This window comes from Myiozetetes cayanensis, unplaced genomic scaffold (assembly GCF_022539395.1).
Source record: "Myiozetetes cayanensis isolate MyiCay16 unplaced genomic scaffold, myiCay2020 scf16, whole genome shotgun sequence".
Taxonomy (NCBI): Eukaryota; Metazoa; Chordata; class Aves; order Passeriformes; family Tyrannidae; genus Myiozetetes; species Myiozetetes cayanensis.
Window position 1 is genome coordinate 12,670,741 of NW_026087270.1, and position 23,798 is coordinate 12,694,538.

General features: G+C 42.1%; 1 protein-coding gene across 3 annotated transcripts; it reads left to right on the plus strand.

The window, feature by feature from the left end:
- The first annotated feature begins 2,091 nt into the window (after window positions 1-2,091).
- On the plus strand, window positions 2,092-23,202 carry ZDHHC7 (zinc finger DHHC-type palmitoyltransferase 7). Of its 3 annotated transcripts, none has more exons than XM_050311124.1 (8): window positions 2,092-2,233; window positions 7,844-7,933; window positions 10,138-10,460; window positions 13,490-13,614; window positions 17,154-17,250; window positions 17,536-17,617; window positions 18,803-18,933; window positions 19,936-23,202. In XM_050311124.1, the coding sequence occupies exons 3-8, from the start codon at window positions 10,155-10,157 to the stop codon at window positions 20,110-20,112; spliced, it is 918 nt and encodes a 305-aa protein (XP_050167081.1). In that variant the 5' UTR covers window positions 2,092-2,233; window positions 7,844-7,933; window positions 10,138-10,154; the 3' UTR covers window positions 20,113-23,202. The 3 variants fall into 3 exon arrangements, with proteins under 3 accessions (XP_050167081.1, XP_050167083.1, XP_050167082.1); XM_050311126.1 differs by lacking the exon at window positions 2,092-2,233 and adding an exon at window positions 2,599-2,632; XM_050311125.1 differs by lacking the exon at window positions 2,092-2,233 and adding an exon at window positions 6,616-6,685.
- The last annotated feature ends 596 nt before the right edge of the window (window positions 23,203-23,798 follow it).

Below are 23,798 nucleotides of genomic sequence, written 5' to 3' on the forward strand. Positions count from 1 at the left end.
ATTACATTATATATAATATAATATTATATAATATTATATAATATAGTGCAATATAATTGAATATAATATAATTAGAATATAATATAATATTCACTTCTATTCCTGAATAAATGACTTATTAGTTACATTAAGGAAAACACAAAGGGAAAAGGAAGTTTTAGAAAAAGATCAGCTCTAATGATTTTGCATCTATAGATGTTGACATGTTTGAATAGCAGAGACACTGGCATTGAGTGATTTCTGTTAGCATGTGAAACCCATCTGCTGGGAAATAGAAGACTACACATAAACCCAAGCTTTTCTGAAGTCCTCAGTATTTCAGCACAGAAGCAGAGACAAACACAGGCACGTGAGCAGCTGGATTTTATTGCACTTACCGGCACACACAAGCCCTTATGCACTGGCTGCCCGTGTCCCACTAGATGGTGGTCATGCTACAAGGAAAAAAAACATGCAGAAGTGTGCCTGAGTTGTCATCATTTCTGTTTGTCATCCTTCAGCTTTTTTTTTGTGTATAAAAACATCCTCAACTCACACACTGCAGGATTTGCTATTTTACATCTAATTTTTAAAGCTACCGGGTACATATTTTTCCTGATATGCAGTGGAAGATTCTGAATGAGTGTCATGTAGTATTATTTCCATATAAAACAATTTAACTACTGATGCTGAAGCCTGGGTTAACCAAAGTTAGTGAACAACTGCTGAACATGCTCTTGAATTAGGTGCCAAGTCTCCTTCCTGAGACTCCTTAAAGTAGAATTGTAGAATCACAGAATGGTTTTGGTTGGAAGGGACCTTAAAACTCATCTCATTCCAACCCCCTGCCATGGGCAGGGACACCTTCCACTAGACTAGGTTGCTCCAAGCCCTGTCCAACCTGTCCAGGGATGAGGTTTCCATCCCTGTAATGAGGTAATGAGGGACTGTAATGAAATATGACCACGAAAACATGCTTAGACATCAAAGCAACAACTCTTCATAGAGGAACTGAAGTAAAACCGACTGCATCTGTGTTCAGTTATGGCAGGGGCAGATAGAGGCGTTGTTGCTGTGGATGGAGACTCCAAAGGGATGCGGGCACAGGTCACACAGGGAAGCAGTAACACCATGAGGAGACACTCAGCAGCCTGCAAGTCCTATTTTACTCTCAAACTGTGCGCGTGCCCATGGGAATCTAATGTAGTTTAAAGAGACCAAGTACTGGTGCTGCCCCTGGGTCAGGGCATCTCTGGGATCAATCCAGGCTGGCGATGAACAGATGGAGAGCAGCCCTTGGGGGAAGGACCTGGAGGTGCTGGTGGGTGAGAGGCTGGACGTGAACCTAGCCCAGAAACCCCAAATCCTGGGCTGGTCCTACAGCATAGGCAGCAGGGGAGGGGGGATTCTGCCCTGCTCAGGTGAGACCCCCCAGCAGAGCTGCCTCCAGCCCTGGGGAACAATGTCCGAAGGATATGGATCTGTTGGAGTGAGTCCAGAGGAGGCACCAAGATGATCAGAGGGATGGAGCAGCTCTGCTATGAGGAAAGGCTGAGTGAATTGGGATTGTTCAACTTGGAAAAGAGAAGCTTTGGAGGGATCTAATTGTGGCCTTCCAGTACCTGAAGGGAGGTGGAGACAGGAGAGGGACTTTGGACAAAGGCACGGAGTGACAGGAGAATGGCTTTGCGCTGACAAAGGCTAAGTTTAGACGAGATATTTAGGAGCAAGTTCTCCCCTGTGAGAGTAGAGAGGCTCTGGCACATGTTTCCCAGGGAATCTGTGGCAGCCCCATCCCTGGAAGCGTCCAAGGCCGTGTTGGACGGGGCTTGAGAGTGTGATGGAAGGCGCCCCTTCCCAGGGCAGGGGGTGAAACCGGATGAGCTCTACGGTCCCTTCCAACCCAACCCCTTCCGTGACTCTGCGATTTGACACACGGGAGCACAGCAGGTGCCTCTCCCGGCTCCGCTCCCCTCAGGGCGGGCGCCTCAAGGGCGCTGCCGCCCCTGCCCTGCCCTCCCCTCCCCTCCGCGCCTGCGCGGGCGGCCGCGCGCGCCCCTTCCGCCTCCCGCGGAAGCGCCGCCCCTCCCCTGCCGCTTCCGGGCTCGGCGGGCTCCGCGGGCGCGGTGGCGGCGGCGGGCGCGGGGCTCCAGCGGCGGGGGCCGCCCCTCCGCGCCCAGGGAGCGGGGCCGCCGCCGCGGCTCCTCGTGCTGATGCTGCTGCTGCTGCTGTCGATGCTGCTGCTGATGCTGAGGTAACTGCGCTCCCCCTGCTTTCCCCGCGGGAGGCGGCGCGGTGGCCCCGCGAAGGGCGAGCGCGGAAGGTTACCGGGGATGATTCGCCTCACGGCGGGCTGAGGGCTGGGCGCGCGCGCTGCTGCTGCTGCTGCTGGTGGTGGTTTTAGTGCTGTTTGGGGTCAGTTAGTGGGGTGCTTTGGGGTGTCCTACCGCTATTTATTTATTTATTTATTTACTGAAATAATCTGTAACCAGCCCGGCCGTGCTGGAAGGGGAGGGAGCAGCTCCTCATTGCCCTCCCCGGCCCTCGCTCCGGGCAGTTTCGCTGATTTACGCCGTGCTGGTTTTCCTGATTTCCAGGGGGGAAGGACGGCGCTTGCGGGAAGTGGGGATGCAAATAGCTCCTAAATGAGAGGGTAGGTTGGTGCAGCGCGGCGTGAGTGCGATCTGTGTGCCGTGAAAAAAAAAAAAAGGGGTTGGGAGAACCTTGGCTGCTTTCTGCACTGAATTTTTATACTGAATATACACGTGTGTGGTGGTATCAGGATGCGGAATTGCAGTGATGGAACTGTTTGCTTTGCTGGAGACATAATTAGGTTGAAGTCGCCGTGACTGTTCACATTAACAGACTTAAATTAGACCTTTTGAAGTGGATGCTCTCCAACTTTGAACATTTACAGATAAAAAGGAGCTGCGCTGATTCATTAGGAGATGACACTGATGTGAAATTTTAGTTGTTTGAGATTAAATAGCTAGAAGCTCTTAGTGGCTAAAAAGAATTGATAATACTTTTCATCTGTCTGAAACTTCCTTGGTTTCTCTTTAACAGTATATTTTGTATCGTATAGATCTGATGGATTTCTTTTTTATGCCTTTTGTGAGGGCAGGGAACTCATAAGGAAGGTGAATTGATAGAATTCTGCAGCAGGTGAAAAGCTGAAGAGGAGGAACATCGAGGAAATGTGAGACTTTGTATGTGTTTGATATGAGAAACTATTGAAACAAAGGCTTTAAACGTTCCTTTAATCAATATTGAAAGTTGCTAGTGAAAAGAGTTCAACTTTGACCTCTAATGTTATTTTTTGGAACCTGGAAGGAAGAGTCATGTGTGGATATAATAGCTGGCATAAAAATGTGCTTACCAGCTTGATATCCCAGTGCAATCAGTGTATGTGATACCTGAGCTGTCTCAGTTGAGTGTAAGGGTAGAGCAGGTACTGATGAAGGCAGAAATTGGAATTAAAAAAATTATACTGTTAAGTAGAGTGCGATTCATCCGATTGCTGTTGGCAAAGGAGTAAAACTTCCAGCTTTCCCATAACAGTGGTGATATTGCTGTGAGCTTTCTGGAGTCTAATCTGAATTTGAGCCCGTGGCCCTGTTCCAAAGGAGGTCGGATTCAAAGCCCAGCCATGCATTGTGTTTGTGTCCTTCTCAGGTGAAGGTTGTTCAGTCCAGAAGTGCTCTGTCCTTGCTGTTGTACCTCAGTGAACTCTTGGTGTATCAGATAGTGTCTTTCTTTGCCTGGCACCAAAGTCTCGTGAAAGATATTTTCTTTCACGCGGGAAAAACATGTTATTGAGAAAATGTCCTCCTGAACATGTCTGCTGTTACTTTGTGCTTCTGGAAAAGTGACTTGGTATCACAAATCTATTGGTTTTGTTTCTTAGAGCAAGGTTCTCTAATACTTTGTATAAATATATGTTCTGAAGACATGCATAGGGTTTTTTTCTTTAATTTTTCATAACTTGTTTTACCCTGAATTCCCATTGCTGGTTTTTGAGGGTGTTTATGAAGATGCTGCTGGCATTAATCATAGATTGGTTAGGGTTGGAAGGGATCTTACAGATCATCTTATTCCAACTCCCTTGTGGGAACATCTTCAACTAGATCAGGCTGCTCAGAGCTCCATATCCTGGCCCTGGATGCTTCCAGGGATGGGGCATCCACAACTTCTGTGGGCAACCTGTGCCAGGGCCTCACCACCCTCACAGGGAAGAATTTATTACCTAAACTACATTTCCTCTCTTTGAGTTTGAAAAAAGACATGAGTAATTAGATGACCAGCTTCCCAGTAAGACATTCATATTTATGCCTCACTGCTTCTATATACCCTTTTTTTTTGAGATTATTTAGAAGCTGAAAAGAAAGAATTCCAGTGTTTCCCCATTGGCTGGCCCTGGCTGTGTAATAAGAGACTGGCATAAGGGGAAACTTGACTGTGTTAAATACGTACTTACTGAAGATTCTGTTGAATGTGTTGCATGTAAACAGCATCACATGAATTCCATGTTCCCATGGTAAAGTATCCCTGTGTGCCTGCAGTAGAGCAGATATGGACCAGTACAAGGGAAGGACTACAAGGCATAAGTGGGAAATTCAAGAGAGAAATACAGTACAAAATATGTTAAAATAGAGCAAAAGCAACACGGATTTGGAGAGCTGATAAGCTGTACCACTGAGGGTATGGGATAGATTTCATAGAATCAACCAGCTTGGAAAAGACCTCCGAGATCATCAAGTCCAACCCTTGATCCAACCCTGCTGTGGTTCCCAGACCATGGCACTGATGCCACATCCAATCTCATCTTAAAACCTCCAGGGGAGGTGAATCCGCCCTGGGCAGCCCATTCCAATGTGTGATTACTCTCTCTGTAAAGAATTTCTTCCAAATATCCAACCTAAATCTCCCCTGGCAGAGTTTGGCACCGTAGCAGGCAGTCCTGGTACAGGGGAGGCTGTTGCTGGGGCTGAGCTAAAGGGCTTCCAGTGCATTTACTGGGTGATGGAGCTATTGGAGTAGTTTGTTTGTTTGCTGGGAGGAGTCTGCCGGACCAGTCACTGGGAAAGAATTGAAACAAGCCACAGTTTACTTGTTAAATGGCTTTGCAGCTTGGCTCGACTGGATCTGTAGTAAAAAGGAGGTTATTCATCTAAATTAGGCGTGACTGTGTACAGTCATTATCTGATGGATATTTATCTGTCAGCAGTGAATGGTCCAAATTGCCCATGGAATTGGATGCAGTAGAAGAGTTGCCTGGTTGGCTTACTTAGAATTTTCTGCAGTTACCTAAGTTAATGTTTATGCTGTAACCTTTTAGTCAGTTCTGTAATTTTGATTTTTAAATTTTTACCTGTGGTTTTTAGGTAGGATTTATGTATGTAAGCAGGATTATTAGTCTGCTGTGCAATACCTGCTAGTGTCCCTACAGTTATTGGCTTACTGACATACAATCAGAAATGTTGAAATAAAGGCATTGTCCCTGAAATGTGAGGAATCTTAGGAGCTGTCTGTTGTGTTGCTTGAAGGAAAAGGCGACCAAAAAAGATTCAGGCTCTGGCAGCTGATGGATTTTTAGCCTGGGCATGAATTCTTATCTGTGTATCTCTTTTAAAAATACAGATAAGCTGGGTGGGGGGGTTTTGCAACAGTGCTTTTCCTTTCTTCCTCAAAAAATAGCAGGGAAAAGGACTGTGCTTAACCCTGAAGTGCCTTTTTAAAAATTTAATTATCAGCACAGGGGCCTCGTGATACAATTAGTTATGTTGTGCCATTTGTCTTCCCAATGCCCTTGGTAAGCTTTGAGCAAACACATTCTAGGCACAGTCATTTTGCAGGACCATGTTCCCAGTGATCATGAGTTTATAATGCCACTTCTTCAGAGTTTTTATTTTTTATTCCAATAATGTGTCTGCATTTCAGGCTTATGTTTCATTTGCAGTGAGGTGTGGGTCAGATGAGACATTCTCAACCTGAGAATTTTGGGAAACCCTTGAGAGTGGAACTGGATGGGATCAGGTTTAATATAACCATCTGTGCAAGCAGATGACATTGTGCATGAGGCATTGAATAATTTAGTGTTATCTTCAAGTGCTAGATAAAGATTTTTAAAAGGTCAAATTAAAAGCTATTGCTTGGAGTATTAGGTTGAAGAGTAATGCTTTGTCCTTTTGTGCTGGAAGTACACAACAAAGGCTCGGTGTAAATTTGGTTAGGACAGGCATTGAAGCAAATAAATAACAAAATACCAAACAAATTAACAGTGGCGGAGAGCTGGGAGCATCTCAGTGGGGATGCTGAGCTCTTGGTCAAGTCTGAGTGCTTTCAAACATTGATCCTCCACCCTTGGAGGAACCAAGGTGGGGGTTCTGGTTTAGGCAGCTGGGGAGGAGCCCGGGATGTGGAAGGAGAGGGGAAAATCACATGAGAGTGACTAAATCTATTATTCTTGCGAAAGCTGAACTGGGGTGACACTTCCACATAAGCTGTAAGTGGCTGGGCTGTGATAAACCCAGCTTTTGCACGGGATTGCAGTTGGGATTAGGGAACTGAGTGAACAAATCACGTCCCCTTCTCGTCAATAAATTCTCTGTTTGCAATTCCAGCTGATTGCTATGACTGGAATATTTCACCTGCAGAGGCTGAGCGGTGGCATCTTCTATTGCCTGTCATCTCCAGCTCAGAATGGGTGGGTGACACTGCAAATTAATGTGATACACTCACCCTGGCTGCTGCTGTGTTTCTGCTCAGCTGCCTCAAAATGCCATGTCACTGACAACTTAATGGTTGGGGATTTCACAATATTGTGAAGTTTAACAAAGATGTAAAAGCTTATTTGTAAAGCAAACCGGAAAGCAATCAGTAGCTTCGTGCAGTTCTGTGTAATATAAGTATTTTTAAACTAAAAGAGGGTCAGTTTAGGTTAGATATAAGGAAGAAGCTTTTTTTTTTTTTTAATGAAGGAGGTGAGGCCCTGGCACAGGTTGCCCAGAGAGGCTGTGGATGCTCCATCCCTGGAAATGTTCAAGACCAGCTTTTGATGGGGCTTGGAGCAACTTGTTCTAGTGGAAGCAGGATGTCCCTGCTCATTGCAGGAGGGTTGGACTAGATGGCATTTAAAGGTCCCTTTCAACCCAGACTATTCTGTAATTCTGATATGTGCATAAGAAGCACTTGCATTACCTTTTAGTCTTGCAGTGGAATATATGAGTTTGTTTAAATAAGGCAAGAAGCTTCTCATTTTCAGGGGAAGTTTGCATTTGTATCATTCCCCTTGAATTGGGAAAATTTGAAAATGAACACTGAGGAACTCCACCAGAAACGTTGCATTTGGAGTTATTTTTCTCAAACAAACTGGTTTCAGAAGCTTTGCTTTGCAAGAAAGGGACTTTGTATTTTCCATAGTTCTTAAATGTCAGAATCCTTATGTTACCCTCAAAATATACTAATTTGAATTAACCTTCCAACTGAGAGTGATTTCCATGTCACAGAAATTTACTTTAAATACTGGAAAATAAAACAACTGAGGAAACAAACCTGAGTACTTCTTTAGCCAGCTTTAGTCAGACAGAAATTCAGGCCCACACCTCTTCTGTTCTCTTCCCCAAATAGAAATGTAACACAAGGTTTTGTGCTTCAGTCCTGCTCCAAATGCCATGTGGTGATTTCTAAAAGCTAACAGCTAAAAATTTCAAGCGTTCAAGTGCCTCCTTTTTAAAATAAAATACAAACTTTTTTATTGTAAGTACATGCAGAGTAAAGTCCTACTATTGATGTCTATTATTTGTATTTAACACCGTTTTCCTGAGGATGCTTTACTGATGAGTTTGGTGTGATGTCTTTTCAGATTACAACAGATATGACTGAATACATGAATAGTCTGGGATAGCCCAAAGGAGGGACAGGATGTCACAATAACGTACAAAACATTTGGGAGGTATGTGGGGTTTGTTTTCTGTTTCACTAAAAGGTTTGTTGGTTAAACAAAATGAATAAAGTTATTTTATGCCATTTCCATTCGTAAAACATTTCTCAAAAGTTGTATAAACCCATTTTTGATGAAATAATAACTCATTTATCTTGTTATCTTCATATCCAGCTGCCAGTTATGTAGGGTTGTGAAACTTGAATTTGCTTGACCCCAAAGGGTGGTGGATATCCCAAAGTGCTATTGAACTTAATTGGCATAGATTGTAATTTTGAACTACAAACACTAGAAAAGATTAGGAGAATTTGAAGTGGCTGAAAAGAGGACCTTATCTAGGTTAAGTCAAGCTTGACTTGCTTTCAAGTGAGGTGGAGTTTGTTAGTTTTTAAGGTATTTTATGTGACTGCCTTCAGCCATGGCTTAGTAGCTGCACTGTGGCAAGAAGGGGGATTTTTGGCCATAAAAACCCAAGTGTGTGGACAGAAAACACAGTTTGACTTTAGAAATTGTAACAGATCCAAGCACCAGAGCTGTGCCTTCAGTTGTGCTGTTTCACAACCAGGGAATGTGTCCTTCAGACACCTCACTGTGTCCCAGGAATTTCCCAGCTATTTTAGCAGTTGCTCTCAGATCTCTGCTGCAACCTGCAGATGCTTATTTTCATTTCCAGTTTCGTGGATTGTTCCTGCCTAGTTCTAAACATTAATGTTAAGGACCAGAAGGATTTACTGGGCAGAATATGTTTCTCTGATTCCTGATACAGTTTTTTTAAGGTTGTGGAGAGACACAACTTCATCAAAAACGACCTCAGTGTGAGTCTCTTTACCTGGTAAGGGTCACCTGGACCATTCTAGAGGAACAAAATGATCCCATGTTCAAGGTCTTGGGATGGAAATTGAAGTGCCATAATTCCTACCAGTCATATAATAGGCTGCCATTAATAAGGGGGAAGAACAGAGAGCTCTGCATGGCTGTCATAAATCAATATAAATGCTCTCAGGTTTCTCTCAGACGTGGCCTTTAATAGCATGAATCAATATGATTTTTAGAACACAGTATACTTTTAAAGCAGCAGGGTATTCTTGAGGCATAATGTTTAAGCTTTAATTGGTCTCCCGTTTGTTGATAGCACTTCAGTTCTGCCATTCTGTATCTTTGCTTGTCTGGAAAATAATTCTGTTTTCATGAGAACTCTCAAGGTTTCAAGTCTTGTTTTTGTTCCAGGTTGGAACAACAACAAAGCCCTAAAAGAGTTTTAAAAAAATTAAATTAATTAATGTGTTCTTTGAAAATCTGATTCATGTAATCCACTGCCATGCTAATTTAACCACTACCATTTGTTTCCCTTAAGTTTGGTCTGATCTGAGACCATTTTGTAAGTTATCCAATATATCTTTGTAACAGGCTTGTGGTTTTTCCAAAACAATAGCACTCTTGTCAACAAATTTAGCTGCTTTCTAACTTGCTGTGTTGTTTGTTGTGAGCAACGTATTAGAGCAGCTTTATTTCCATTCTGTTTTTCCTTTCTGCTCTTCCCTCAGTTGCTGGAGCAGAATGAAAAGTCAACAGTCTGGTGCCATAATTTGCTGTTTTCAGGGAGACATGAGCTGTGATTTAATGAAGACTTTGCCATTTTAGTTTGAGATAGAAGGGAGTGGTTGTGTTTTTTAACAGAGGAGGAAGAAGGGTCTATGGGCACAGCAAGGTGGAAATGAAGCCGTTCTAAAATCCCTTTGTCAGGCACTAAAGCTCTGTGTTTGTGGTGGGGTGCCCCTGGCTGGACTCCCACTAAAGCTGGTCTGTGACTCCCTTCTTCTGCTGGACAGGGGAGAGAAAATGTAACAGAAGGCTCATGGATCAAGATAAGGGCAGGGAGAGCTCACTCAGCAATGACAGTCACAGGCAAAACAGGCTTGACCTGGGGAATTCAGCTTAATTTATTACCAATGAAAGCAGAGTAGAATAATGAGAAACAAAAATGAAATCTTAAAAACTAAAACCTAAAAAATCTGAAAATTAAATCTCTTCTTTCATATTTCATCCTTATGTAGCCCTAGGATTGTTTGGGTTTGGATCCCCAAAAAATCTCAGTAATCTGTTTTGAACTTGGCTGTGTTTTATCTTCCAGAAACAACGGACGAGAACCACCTGGATTTCAAAAATGATGAGGATGATAATAATAATAGTAATAATGGTCTCTTTGGTTCCTGCAGGGCAAGGCCAGCAAACCATGCAGTCATCAGGGCACAGGTTCCGGGATGTCGAGCACCACCCTCTTCTCGGCGACAATGAGAGCTACGACTCCTCGTCCTCGGAGGCCGACATGGCAGAGAGGGTCTGGTTCATCAGGGATGGCTGTGGGATGGTCTGTGCCATCATGACCTGGCTCCTGGTTGTCTATGCAGACTTTGTAGTGACTTTTGTCATGTTGCTGCCTTCCAAAGACTTTTGGTACTCAGTGATCAACGGGGTTCTCTTTAACTGCTTGGCAGTGCTCGCTTTGTCGTCACACCTGAGGACTATGCTGACGGATCCAGTAAGTATCCAAGAGCTCCTTGGCATTGGATTGTTCCATTTCCTCATGAGGGGAAGAGGGGGGCAGGCACTGATCTCTTCTCTGTGGGGACCAGTGACAGGACCCGAAGGAACGTCCTGAAGATGAGTCAGGAATGGTTGAGGTTGAATATTAGGAAAGTTTCTTCCCCCAGAGGGTGGTTGGGCACTGAACAGGCTCCCCAGGACAGTGGTCACTGTACCAAGTCTGACAGAGCTCAAGGAGAGTTTGGATGATACTCTCAGACTCATGATGTGACTCTTGGGGATGGTCCTGTGCAGGGCCAGGAGTTGGACTCCATGATCCTTGTGGATCCCTTCCAACTCGGCACGTTCTGTGACTCTATGATTTGCAGAAAAGTTTGGAGAAGCCGGATCAGTCTTCTCCTGCTGGGAAAAGGAGTGTTAGGTTCAAAACCCTCAAGGTTGAAGGCATGATATCTGTACCTGTCTTGTTGTTCTGTTAATGAAACCCTAAAGGATCAGTCAATATAAAATTAATTTATGAGTATTAGACTCATGAAAAATACAGTTTATTTGTAAAATATTAACCCAGACCCTGAAAAAGCTAGTAGAGCTTTAGTCTTCTCTGTCCTGTTCTTTTCTACTATATTTTCATCAGATACATTTTCAAAACTTGCATACCTTCATCCTGTTGTGCCGTTTGAAATGGCACATTTAAGGATGTGCCATTTTATTTAATTCCATTTAAGGCACATGAAAGAGCTTTTAGAGGTACACAAGCTGCAAAATCCCAGTCACACACTGGCATGAAGTAAGAACCACTGTCCTACATGATTCCTGCATTATTGTCTGTAGGTGTTTGGAGTCAGAGGGAAGGGGGATTTACGTTGAACACACACTGAAACACTGTAGGTGTAAGAGCTCTTGAAAGTGCTTGTTTCATAAGACTTTTACTCTCCAAGAGATTAAATAGTTCATTTTGTACTAAAATCTATTATTTTTTTAAGGGAATAAATCCAGGGAAAGTGAGCTGAGGGGAAGCCTCATCTATTTTCTCCAGATCTTTAGGACAGTAACAGTGTAGAGGGAAGTTCTGGGAGTGTTCAAAAAACCAGCAGGGCATTGTAGTTAATGATTTTCTAGGTGTCTGATTTACTTCTGACCCCACACCCAGTGACGAAATATTACAACTTCTACAAACTGGGACAGTAAGAAAGTTAATGGTTTAAGGATTGATTGCTTAAAAATACATCCTGGTAAAACTGGCTGTCTTTCTAGACCTGTGTTGTTCTCTATGGATAAAACATGATAAAAATTGAGATGAGTCACTGCTTTTTTTCCTCTGTTCCTTTTCTGCTGACTCCCAGAATGGAAGACACAACTGTGTGATAGCAACTAAGATTGAAGGAAGAAAGGAATAAACTGCCTCAAAACATATGAATTAAATTTCCTCCTATAAGTACAAAAATGGATTTTTTTTTCATGGAAAGGAATTGGCGACTGACTGAGACTGTGAAAGATGTTTTTGAAACGGGGCATATTTTTGTCAGCAAAATGCTAAAAGTGTGGCCTGAAGTTATCACCCTTAGTGGCAGGTGAATAGGGCAATTTGAGACATTTTATGAGCCTAAATTTACCTGGAGCAAGATAAATCTGTGCTTTGGGAGTTCTCTCTGAGATAATTCACCATGTTTACACCAAAGTATTCACCTCTGTGAGAACATTAATATTGCAAAATACACTTCAGGAGTTCACCATGAGTGTTTAAGGAACTCTCTCAGTTTGTACCCCTTCAAGGGCCATCTGGCTCAAGTTGGAAGCACCACTTGGCCAAAGAGTTCATCTGGGGTAGGGCTTGGGCTGTGTCTCAGATAATACAAACACAAGTTTATTATTCCAGGCCACAGGCAACAAAAAATTCCTGCCTAAGCAGAGAGGTGTTTTGGAATGGGATCTGAATGCCTCCTGGCTTCTTAATTCTGTCCCAGAACTTCCTTCAGCTGTCTGTATAAAGTGAGGATGTTCCCAGTGGGTTTTTTTTTGAATGAGAGTGAACTGCAGAACGTTGCAGTGGATTTTTAAGCTGACCTGGAGAGGGCTCTCCCTGGGGGAAGGAGGTGCTGACCTGGAGGGGTTGGTACAGAGAGGCCACTGCCCTTTGTCACATCCCAGCTTATTTCACAATCACTTCCTCTCCCAGATAAGCCTTTAGCTCCATAAATGAGCAAGGGGACAATGGTGCTGTCCTTTCTCTTCTTACTAATCCACAGTTAGATTTTGAACTCAGGAGGCTCTGGGTTAATATTGTTCTTGGAAGAAGCAATTCCTGACCATCCTCTTCCTCCTTGTGTTCAAACGGCAGCTCTGTGATGAACAGCTCAGAACTAATCACTATGAATCACTTTCTTTTCCTGATGGTTTATTTTTCTTCTGATTCAGTTCCTTCCTCTCTTTACCATGAAGCTACACAAACTTTACCATGGAGGAGCAGAAGGTAGCAGGGGTACAAGATGTAGAATAAAGAAGCCAGTGGTGGTTCTTGCCAACAGCATCCAAGCTAAAAGTTTAAGGAAAAAGGGATGGCAGGTGGTTCTTAAAAACTTGTCTACAAGGGGCAGGTGGCTAAACCCTGGTTCAGAGGCTTGAAATAACATCTTCCAAGTAGCTGCTGCTTTAACTTTTGTGGATGGCTTGGCCCAATAATCAAATGTCACAATAAACATTCAGAGTAACTTCTCAGCAAATAATGTACCTGGGGGTAAAGATGTGTCTCCTTCATTTCTGTCAGCTGGTGACAGTATATTCTATGAGAATTATGCTAATACTTGGCCATAGATGAGTCTTGCTGAAATGAAGCTGAATTTGAGGTCAAGCAGAGGTAATTTATTCATTTGGAATTGATTGTGGCTTATAGCAGATCAGCTTTGAATAAATGAACTTATTTCAGCAATTATCCTGAGGTTGCTGGGATGAAGTCTATGAAAGGTACTTTTAAATGCCCTCATGCCATTTAAGAAGCTTTCTCTCCTCTAATTGAAATGATTTCAGGGGGCTGTGCCCAAAGGAAATGCCACTAAAGAATACATGGATAATTTGCAACTGAAACCAGGAGAAGTGATCTACAAATGTCCCAAGTGCTGTAGTATCAAACCTGAGCGTGCACACCATTGCAGGTAGGCCAGGGGGGAATTTAAAGCAGGTCTGCATATTGAATTGTGAAATAACATCTGATATTTATGTTGATTTTTCTCCCCACAAATTCCTTTTAATATCCAATAAACTTTCAAATTCATACATTGCAGAGTGTTTTATAAATAGAATATTCTATGGCTAAAAATGAATGTGAATGAGGGGAAAGGAGAAAGAGACTCAAGAAAGAGTTTTAACAATAATTGTGCTCTGGTGTCTTAAATACTTTTTGATCTGTGAATATGCTTTTTGATCTGTGACTGTTTTGTCCTGTTCATCATTCCAATACTGTGCTGTTACGCAGGTAATTCAGGGCAAAGAGAAGAATCTCAATTTTCTGAGAGAAGCTGATTGAAGAAATGACTCCTGCAATCCTAAATTAACAAAATACAGAGTAATTTTAAACAATCACTTTAATTTGTGTCATTTCTTCGTATGCATTTGAGGTTATATGTGAATTGGCAGATTATTTCCCCAAGGTTGTATAAATAATTGGGTAAATTGAAAATTCATTTTAAAAAGGACAGAAGTGTTGATAATTTGAACTAAACGTGCTATGGAAGAGATAGTAGATGCATCCATTTTAAATTAATCCTCAAATCTTTTGAGTTTTCAGGCACTGTGGATTTGCTTTTATAGTGTTTATTGTGTGAGAGCTGAAAATAGAAGTGGCTGCATAATCAGGACTTACATAAATATGTAAATGTTCCTGGTGGCTTCTCTTTAGGTGTGGGGAGTGCTGTGGATTGAATTGTGAGGAGCATTGAATTTTAGTGCCTGTCAAAAGAAGAGAGTGAAGCCTTGTCAGGGCTCTCAGACCGTTCTGCAGGTTTGTGGTTTGTAAATGCAGAGTCTGGGTGTGTGTCACTAATCCGTGTGAGCGTCACGCCTGAGGAGCTCCTTCCATTAGGAACACTCAGCCTTGGCCCTGGGAGCTTGAGCTTCTCTCAGCTGTGAGTGGGTTTTTGTATCTGGAGTGTGAAGAGAGAAGTTTCACGGATAAATAGTCAAGTATGGAATTACCTTGGGTAGGTTCATCAGGGATGCAGTGACACTGCCCTGTGCAGTGAGTCTGCTTCTCTGGCTTTATTAGCTCGGGAGTGTTTCCTGAGCACAGCTGTGCTCAGTGCTGGGGGGGTGGAAGCAGCACAGCTGCTTTCTTGGGGCAGAATAGAAGCTGTAAATCCCTGGGGATCCAAAATAGCTGCGTGCAGTCTGCTCAGATGGCCTGGCATCGTGTCCACGGGATGTGCCAAAGGGACACCTGAGAGCTCAGCTGAGCGTGGGTTGGATCTGGGATCTTGCTGATTTTCTCATCTCACATTTAGGCAGGTTCCCACAGAGACTTCGCAGGTAGCTGTAAAAAGTGTTTCCCACATCTTCAGTCCTGGTAGGATTTACTCATTTGGAAGGAAGGAGCCCTAAATGAAGACATCATATGTTGGGACTCTCAATATGGGAGAAAAAAAGCTGGAGAGCTTGGGGCTCAAACACGTTGTTTATAGCGACAATTTGAGCAACATTTCTTGTTAAAGCAGAGCAAGAATGGAGAGTGTCTACAACGAAGGAAATCTCTTATGCTTTCAAAGGGTTTGTTTTCCCAAAGTACCATTTTAGGGACCCAGCTTTGTGTGTCTTATGAATTGTTCTGTTTTAATCCTTGGGAAAATATTCAGGAAGATGTTCCATGGGCAAAGGATGCATTTTGGTGCTTGCTCAGGGCAAAACATGTGAAAGGGAAAGCCAGAGGCTCACAGTGTATGTGGTATCCTTTTGAAAGGCTGCTCTCATGTTTTTCTCAGCAGCTGGATTTCTGGTTTAGTTGTCTTTGTTTCTGTTAATCTGATTCTTTGCCCTAGATTTATCACTGCAGAAGTTATCAAATAGAAAAAAGGGTTCTTTGATTATACTGCCAATTTTTTTATTGGTTTACAAACCCTTTCCAAGGACATTAAAAGGATGGTCTGGTCCCAAGTATTTAAAGTGGCAATTTGCTGATAGAAGAGACTTGAAAATGGAAATTGAAGTTGGTTCCTGTTGGGAAATACTTACACTCAAAGCCACAGTGCATGTTTTGAGTAGTAAATTATTAACAGAAGAGACTCTTATGAAGTAGTTATGAAAACTGTTGTGCAACACTGCAACAGTTTTTTTAAGGAAGAAAAATAGTTTCATAATACACATTAGTGATGGGAAAAAGGACAAGAAACTTCTGTTTACAGCTAAGTATCTATGAAATACATTAAACCGAGATTTTACTGAGCAGTTAATATTCTCACCATAAGGAAGAGCCTTGTCCTGAGTGAATGGGATTTGGATTTCACTGAAGGAGCACAGCTGTCAATATTCCTGCCTGTTCTGAGCACCTACATTTGTGTGGGGGGAATTGTCACTGAGACTCAAGTCACTGAGATCTTTCCATCAGTCTTCCTGTGGATATCTGTTATCCAGACCAATTTTTAGCTGGGTTTTTCAGAAGTGCAGTGGAACCTGCCTGAGTTCCTGCAGCAGCAGTGCCCAGATGGAGAACACCTTCCTTCATCCACAGCTCCTTGTTCTCACCACCAGTTCTGCTCCTGCCTCTTGTGCAGGGTGGGAGTGAAATGACCCAGACTTCCTCAAACTCCTGCTGCATAAACATCTGTACTTGCGCTATGGAAGGAATAAAATACAAGTTGATGGGTTAGGAAGAAGGCAGAACCACTGGTTTTAAGCCTTGCTGTGGGTTTGTTGGTGTGAGATTGGGAATGAAGGCAGGGTTCCAGACATCTCATGCCTTGGAGGGCTTTGTGTGGGCTTGTGAGAAATTCTGAATGAGCAGAAGCGAGTCCTGCCCACCTCACATCCTCCAGTGCTCGGCTTGGTTGAGTCTGGATATGATTTTACTCAGCACTTCACATTAATACTGTCTTTAGAGTGACAGCACAGGTTGGCTGTGGTACCTGGAGTTAACTCACCTTCCACAGAGCTCAGGAAAATGAGAGGCTGAATTTGCAGCAGCAGCTGGTGAAATGAAAATCTTTTGAAGAGCCTCCTGAATGTCTTCCCTTGAGTGATACTTGTTTTTCTGTGCCAGAAAGTTGTTGCAGTGTTTAGTTCTGGTACTGGCATTTTCAGATGTAACAAGCACTGTTTAAAAAATCATTTGCACCAGAGGATGGATTGTCTTTAATCTCCATAAAACAAGAGGTAGTGGGAATGTTGGGTGAGCTCTGTCAGTGCCACAAGTGTCTTAAGTGCCTGGATTAGCTTGATTGTGTATTTGGTTATGGAAGAATTCTCATATTAATCCTGGGGGAGGGTTTGGGAAGAATATCTTACAGTTAGTTTTGTAGCAACCAAAAGCCGAGTTGTGAGCAAGCAAACAGTTTCTATAAAGAAATGCAAATAAAATCACTGTTTTATGGTTTGTTAGGAAATATTTCAGCACATCATCATATGACCACTGGATACCCTCGTTTCTGCTTTAAAATGTGAGGTATAATTTCCCAACAGGAGCTTTTTTTTTTTTCCTTTCTTCCAGTATTTGCAAGCGCTGCATCCGAAAGATGGATCATCACTGCCCCTGGGTGAACAACTGTGTGGGGGAGAAAAACCAGAGGTTTTTTGTTCTGTTTACGGTGAGTGAAAATCAGCATTCAGTGTGAATCAACATTCAGTCCGAACCTACCCTAATTACAACAATTTTGGTTGTGCTTGGTACCAGCTAATGGTTTAAGGGCACAATTGTGGTGTTGTTCTGGTTGGGTGTTTTTTTCATTCTGTGCCAGATATTCTCCAAACAGGAAGATATTTCTCCTCATGCTCATTGAACTCTTGTACAATGCTGTTATTTTAAGCAGTCTTAATTTTGCTGCGTTCTCTGCAGTAACAGTCAGTGAGATGGTGCTGTCTCTTGTTTGCAGATGTACATAGCCCTAATTTCAGCTCATGCTCTCGTCCTCTGCGGGTTCCAGTTCTTCTCCTGTGTCCGAGGGCAATGGACTGGTAAGCGAATCCTTAACTTTCACTATCATAGTCTGCCAGATATTAAGGAAAAGCCATAGCATTCCACATATTTCAGTCCCTTGTAGGAAATACCACAGGATTTACTTCTTTAAGTGAGGTCCTGAACATATTTTACATTTTTCTTGTGTTCTTCTTTCATTGCTTGATTCCCCTCTTTCCTTTAAACACTCACTGTAAGAGCTGTGGCTGTCAAGGGCATTCTCACACCCTTTACACAGAGTAGTAATTTACTCCCTCTGTAATAGGAAGGAAACAGAGCTGGTCCTCAGCCACCTTAGCACTGTATCACCTACAGCTGCCAGCTGGGCTTTGTGTGTCCCACCACAATTATGAGAATTATATCTGAAATTGAGACAAATTTCTCCCTCATTCTGTGGCTGGAGCCAACTGTGGGGTTCTTGTAGAAAAGAAATTTCCTAAACTGTCCCGTTTTTTTTGTTCAGGCCTCTGACTTGCATTCTTTTTAATGTTCCAATGTGCTCGTTCTGGTTGTGTGCTTTTGACAGAAGATGGTTGATTATATGTTCTTCCTGGTATCTGAGGCAACAGGGAAATCCATGTGACACCTTTTTTGCTGAATATTCCATTGAATGAGTGAAATCTTAGGCCGTTTTTTTATTTGAAACATTCAGCCTCCTGTATATATCCCATCTTTTCCTTGTTTAAGTATAATTGAGTTAATCAGTTGATAAGAGGATCTCCAGAGATGTCACTGTCAAATGTAAGGCAGAACCTGATTACTTTGTGTGGTAAATTAAAAAAAAAAGAGAATAAAGCAATCACAGCCAAATGGAACATCTGTATTAACTGGCAAGTCAGAGCTGACAGTGGGGATGGTTTTTACAGCAGCTGTCGTGCCTGGAACTCCAAGCTGCTCTCACATGTGCAGTTCTGAGCACTCAAATCACTTCATGTGCAAACATCTATTCGATATCCTTGAAACACCAGAAATGCAGTACCCTGTGCTTTAGAGGAAGCCAGAAGTGCTACTTCCATGAAATTCTTTATTTCCTTGCTCAGCAAATAGAGCTGCTGCAGTGCCAGCAATTAGAAGTTTTGTTTTAATTGTAAAATAGTGTTTCAAGTGTCAGATATTTAGAACATGCTCTGTAGATTTTTTTTTTCCTGTTGGGTTATTTATAACTACATGTATCATTTTCACAGAATGCAGTGACTTCTCCCCACCTGTAACTGTGATCCTGATGATCTTCTTGTGCCTTGAGGGTTTTCTGTTTCTCACTTTCACTGCAGTCATGTTTGGCACCCAAATCCACTCAATATGCAACGATGAAACGGTAAAAAACCTCTGCTTTTTTGTATCCTGTAACAGTAACTCTGGGGAGATGGGATTAGATATTGTTTTATTGCATGAGGAGAAAACTACAAGCCAGAAATAGCTCAATTTTATTCTCTGCAGTTGCAAGGGTTGAAATACTTTCTTGAGAGTTGCTTTCTGACAGAAGGTAGTGCTCTGTTTGCTTTCCTGACACACATTTTGTAGTTAGGTTTTCAGTGACAAAGATTGCACAGCTTTCTGACTTCAGTTTTGACTTTCACTTCTCAACTCTGACAAACTCCTGAGACGTGTCATGGGGAGTGTCTGATTTTTCTCATGTTTACACTTGAAGTAGCTGTTTTGTCTCAGCCCTTTAGGCTTCACTTTGATACACTTTGTTACAGGATAAGCATAGTTTGGGCCTTAGTTCTGCAGTGTTACACTTTCAGAGCATGTTTTGGGATGGGCAATTAACTGGGAACATAAGGAATTTGAAACCTGTGACTGTTTAGTATTTTCTCCTGTCAGGCTGTTTAAAAGTGTATTTCTGTACTGAGGAGTAACTGTGAAAAACAGCTGGTAAATATTGAGCTTTCATTAGTGGGAAGTACAAAAAATGATCATCAAAATAATGCATTTGGGGGAGTAATCCTGGCTTCAGTAATTGCAGTGCAGGAGCCTTATTGTCTGGTTTCATTAACTGAGTAAACAAGTTGTAGTGAAGGTTTATTACATGTGGATTCTCTTACTGTAACATCAGCTTTTCTGGTCATTTTACCTTCTAGCTTGAGGGGGAAAGAGATAGATAGACAAACCTTCTTGTACACATTTAGTATTTTAACTCTTCTGCCCTGTACCCACAGGGCTAAAAAAAGTTTCTAATTTCTTCCTTAGTAAATAAATAAAAGAACAAGGAACTAATCAGCTCAGTAACTCTACAATAAAAATGCAAAATTAGTTTTTGATGACAGATAATAGATTTTGCTAAACTTTGGGCTCACCAGTGCATGTTTCTATACAGGAGATTGAAAGACTGAAGAGTGAAAAGCCAACATGGGAGAGGAGACTCCGCTGGGAAGGGATGAAGTCAGTTTTTGGGGGTCAGCCTTCACTCCTGTGGATCAATCCCTTTGCAGGATTTCGGATCAGGCGACTTCTACTGAGAGGCAAGAAAGGAGGACCCGAGTTTTCTGTTTGAGCCTAAATATGCTGGAACTTGCAAGAATTCTATATAATATTTATTTTGGGGCCAGAGAAGGCTGTCTACATATAATCTGTGACCAGGTGAAACTGATATCAGACATTTGCTTGTAGCAAGCAGAGTTTTCTACGTTTATTGTCACAGACATCTCATTAATTCAGAGACAGGAACTGGATCTGTAATGGTCTGAACAGCAAGATAACCAGAGGAAAAGCACGTGGTCACACTAAAGAAGCCAAATGTTGTCATGCTACTGTAATTTATTTTATGAGATTACTTACCCATTTTTTGTTAAACCCTTTTTATTTGATAAATGTCTGGGGAATTACCTGTGTGTTTTTATAAGAAGTATATCCTTAGGTGCAGTTGTCAATCAGAGGGAGGAGCATTAGGGTGGAAGTTAATCTCCAATGAGACTTAGCCTTCTAAATCCAGATTTCAGGGAATAGTGCTTTGTTCAGTTCTCATTTTTCAGCTTGTCCTGACAAACAGAGCTGTACTCCTGTGTCCCACTCCAGGCACACATTCCTCATATGCAAGTGGCTCCCAGGAGTGGTGCCCGGCACGGCACTGCAGGGCAGAGGCACTGGCACCCCCTGCCCATTGTCTTCCCAGGCTCACTGAAGCACGGCTGTGTTTGGCACTGTTCATCTCCTCTGGCACTTTGGGAACTGCCAAATCTTCACTAAACAACACTTGTAATTCCTGGCTGTGGTCCAAACCCTGCCCCAAATCCTTAATGCATTGATTCCAGGGGAACTGGATGTGGATAGTTTGTGTCTAGGCCTGTGCAGGGATGAGTGGGACCAGTGACTGTGTCCTGCTGTGTGAGATTAAAAGAATGTCCTGCAGATGGAGGGAATTCACTGAAAAGAGTTGGCTTTGTATGGTCTTGTTCTGCCCCTTCTTTATTGTACAGATTTTTCCTAGAAGGAAAGCTGTTAATGATCCCTTGGACAAAGACATCAGGGAAACGAGTGGTGTTGCCTCTTTCTCAAGTGCAACACATCTTAAATGTAGAAACATCTGCAACAGAACAAATTATTTTGAATTGATAACCATGTCCAACCAAAACTACTCTGAGGAAATGAGAGCAATGTAGATCTAAAACTGCTTTATGTGGGCCTGACAAACAACAGTAGTGCTAAGAAATGTTCATAAATCTGCAAGTAATGAAATACAAACTGCAAGTAATGAAATTCAGCTAAAAGTGGATTCTTTAAAAATTACATTTAGACTATTTTTTTTGTATTACTGTTAATCTATAAACACTGACAATATAAAGGATAAAGCAGGAGCCTTGATGCATAGCTTGAAATCGTGCCTAGAAAGTAAATAGCTCCCTGTTTTGGGACTTGCCTTAAAATTGTCCTGTTCTTGCTTTTGCTCAGCCAGTAGCACTGATGACCTGTCCCACCTCCAGCAGTTCCACCTGCTGAAGAATCTTGCATTACAATGTTTATGCACTGCACAAGCTGTACTTTCTTTTTTCAGTGACCTACTTCTCCATCTCTTTGTAAACAGTTTGTGGCAGCTTGATTCAGCTTCGTCAGGTTTTATACTACTGGGTGGGTGAAATTCCTGAGGGATCCATGGATTATCTACGGCCCTGTGAACAAAACTGTGCAATACTATGGAATATGTTCACTTTGCTGGGGGGGAGGATGGTGTGTGATGCTGGAGAGTTCCTAGGTGGAAATCCACTGAAATTGCAGTCAAACGAACAAAAGTGTCTCATGTAGCTGAGGGGAAAGCTGGAAGTGCCACAAAAATCTGTGCATATTCAGTTGCACACCTTAAAAGTTTTGGGGGGGGGGGGAATATGTCTGGCTTTATCATGAGGCTCTTAATGTGTATATTGTTTAATGATGGAAATCAGAAAATATCACTCCAAGCGGTTAAACCCTGTGACTTAGCAAGTGTGTGTGTGTGTGAAATCCGGGTTACTTGGCTTTTCAAACCCTTCTGTTGTAATTTTTTTAATGTTAAAAAAAAATAAACTAATGAATTGAAGTCTTAGTTGATTAACTTCTCTATATGTCACTTTTTTTTGCACATCTATGTTCGTATTTGTGTGTATTTAGGCTGAACAACTTCAGGGTAATTGTCTTGCATCTTTTGGCTTGTGATTTGTATTTGTTTATATCAAGTGACAGGTGATATTGCTGCAAATTGAAGATGCTCCTCTGCTTATTAAGGGGATTAAGCTGCACTTGGGCATTTCCTTTCCTGCATCCTTGTTATAGAACCCTGGAACGGTTTGGGTTGGAAGGAACCTTAAAGATCATCTTGTTCCATCCCTGTTTATCTGAGGACAGTGGGAAAACATGTGAAAACATAGCATGGTGTTTCAGGCTTTGCACTTCCAAGGTATTTGTGTAAAATACAGCTTTGGGTTCCCCGGTTTCTCTGTGCAAATGTTGGCTTTTTACACTGGTTCTGCAGCTTGAGGTGCAGGTTAGAGAGGAGCAATTCACAAGTGACCACCCCAACAAGGGTGAGGAGGAGCAAGGTTTCCAACAGGGAAGGATGGAGAGACTGGAAACAGTTTATTTCCCATTTGCAGTAATTCTAAAAAATACTTTGATATGTTTTCTGGGTCTAATATCACACTTTTCTACACTGCTGTTTCTATGGAGAAAACAGCTCCAAAGACATGAACACAGACTTTGTGCCAGTGCTGCTTGTGATTTGATGATGTTTGTGTGCCACAACAGTCGGGCTGGGCTGTGTTTACGTATATTTTAGGGAAGAGCTTGTTTACTCTCCAAAGGGAACAGACGTCTCTGCAGATGGACCCTGCCAATTTATCTCTCTTTATTTTCTTGTTTAATTTCTAGTTGTAATGTCAATATTGTTTCGTGAACCCTGGGCAAGCAGCAATTCATTTCTGGGCTATGTTATGCCCTGCTGTGCACAAATGTTGTGTTTCTACAGTTGTTCTCATTTCTTTCTGTTGGTACCATGGTCATATGTGAATGTATTTAATGCTACTGGAGAAGGAAAGTGGCTTAAGGGGTTTTGGAATACAGAAACTGGACTGTAAAATGATGATGGAATATGTTAATAACACTAAAATGAAGTGCACCAGTATTGGTTCTGTATATTTTTTTGAAGTGTTACTCTTCTGAACAGAGTTACAGGTCCGTTCATGTGATATACTTTGTGGTTTAATGTGGGTTGGTGCTCCTTCATTGATGAGATTAATTTTTTATTTTGCTTCTTTCACTCTTGTGTGTGTGTGTATTCTGAATGTCTTCATTTGTTTTAGCCTTTCCTGGCTGTGTTCTAGTAGCACATGTTACTGTAAAGCACATCACTCTTGTCATACCCAGCTAGAGCTCTGGAAAACAGCCAAGAGGCATCAAAGCAATCACAGGCTCAGTGTCTTAATAACATAAGTGAAACTTTGCACCTCCAAAACATTGCTGCCATTTCTCTTTAATGCTGTAGTGCAAGATAAAGTTAATATAAGACCTAAATTCAATGTTAATGAAGCCCAATATTAGAATTGGCAAGGAAGCAGATAACTTAAGAGAGACTTTACTACCTGAGATGCACTGTCCTCGTAAGCAGTGGCATCTTGCCCACCCACTGGAATATTTTTAAATAATGGCTTGGAACCTCTTTTGTGAACAAAATCATGATTCCAATAAATCTAATGAAATAGTCAGTTCCAAGGC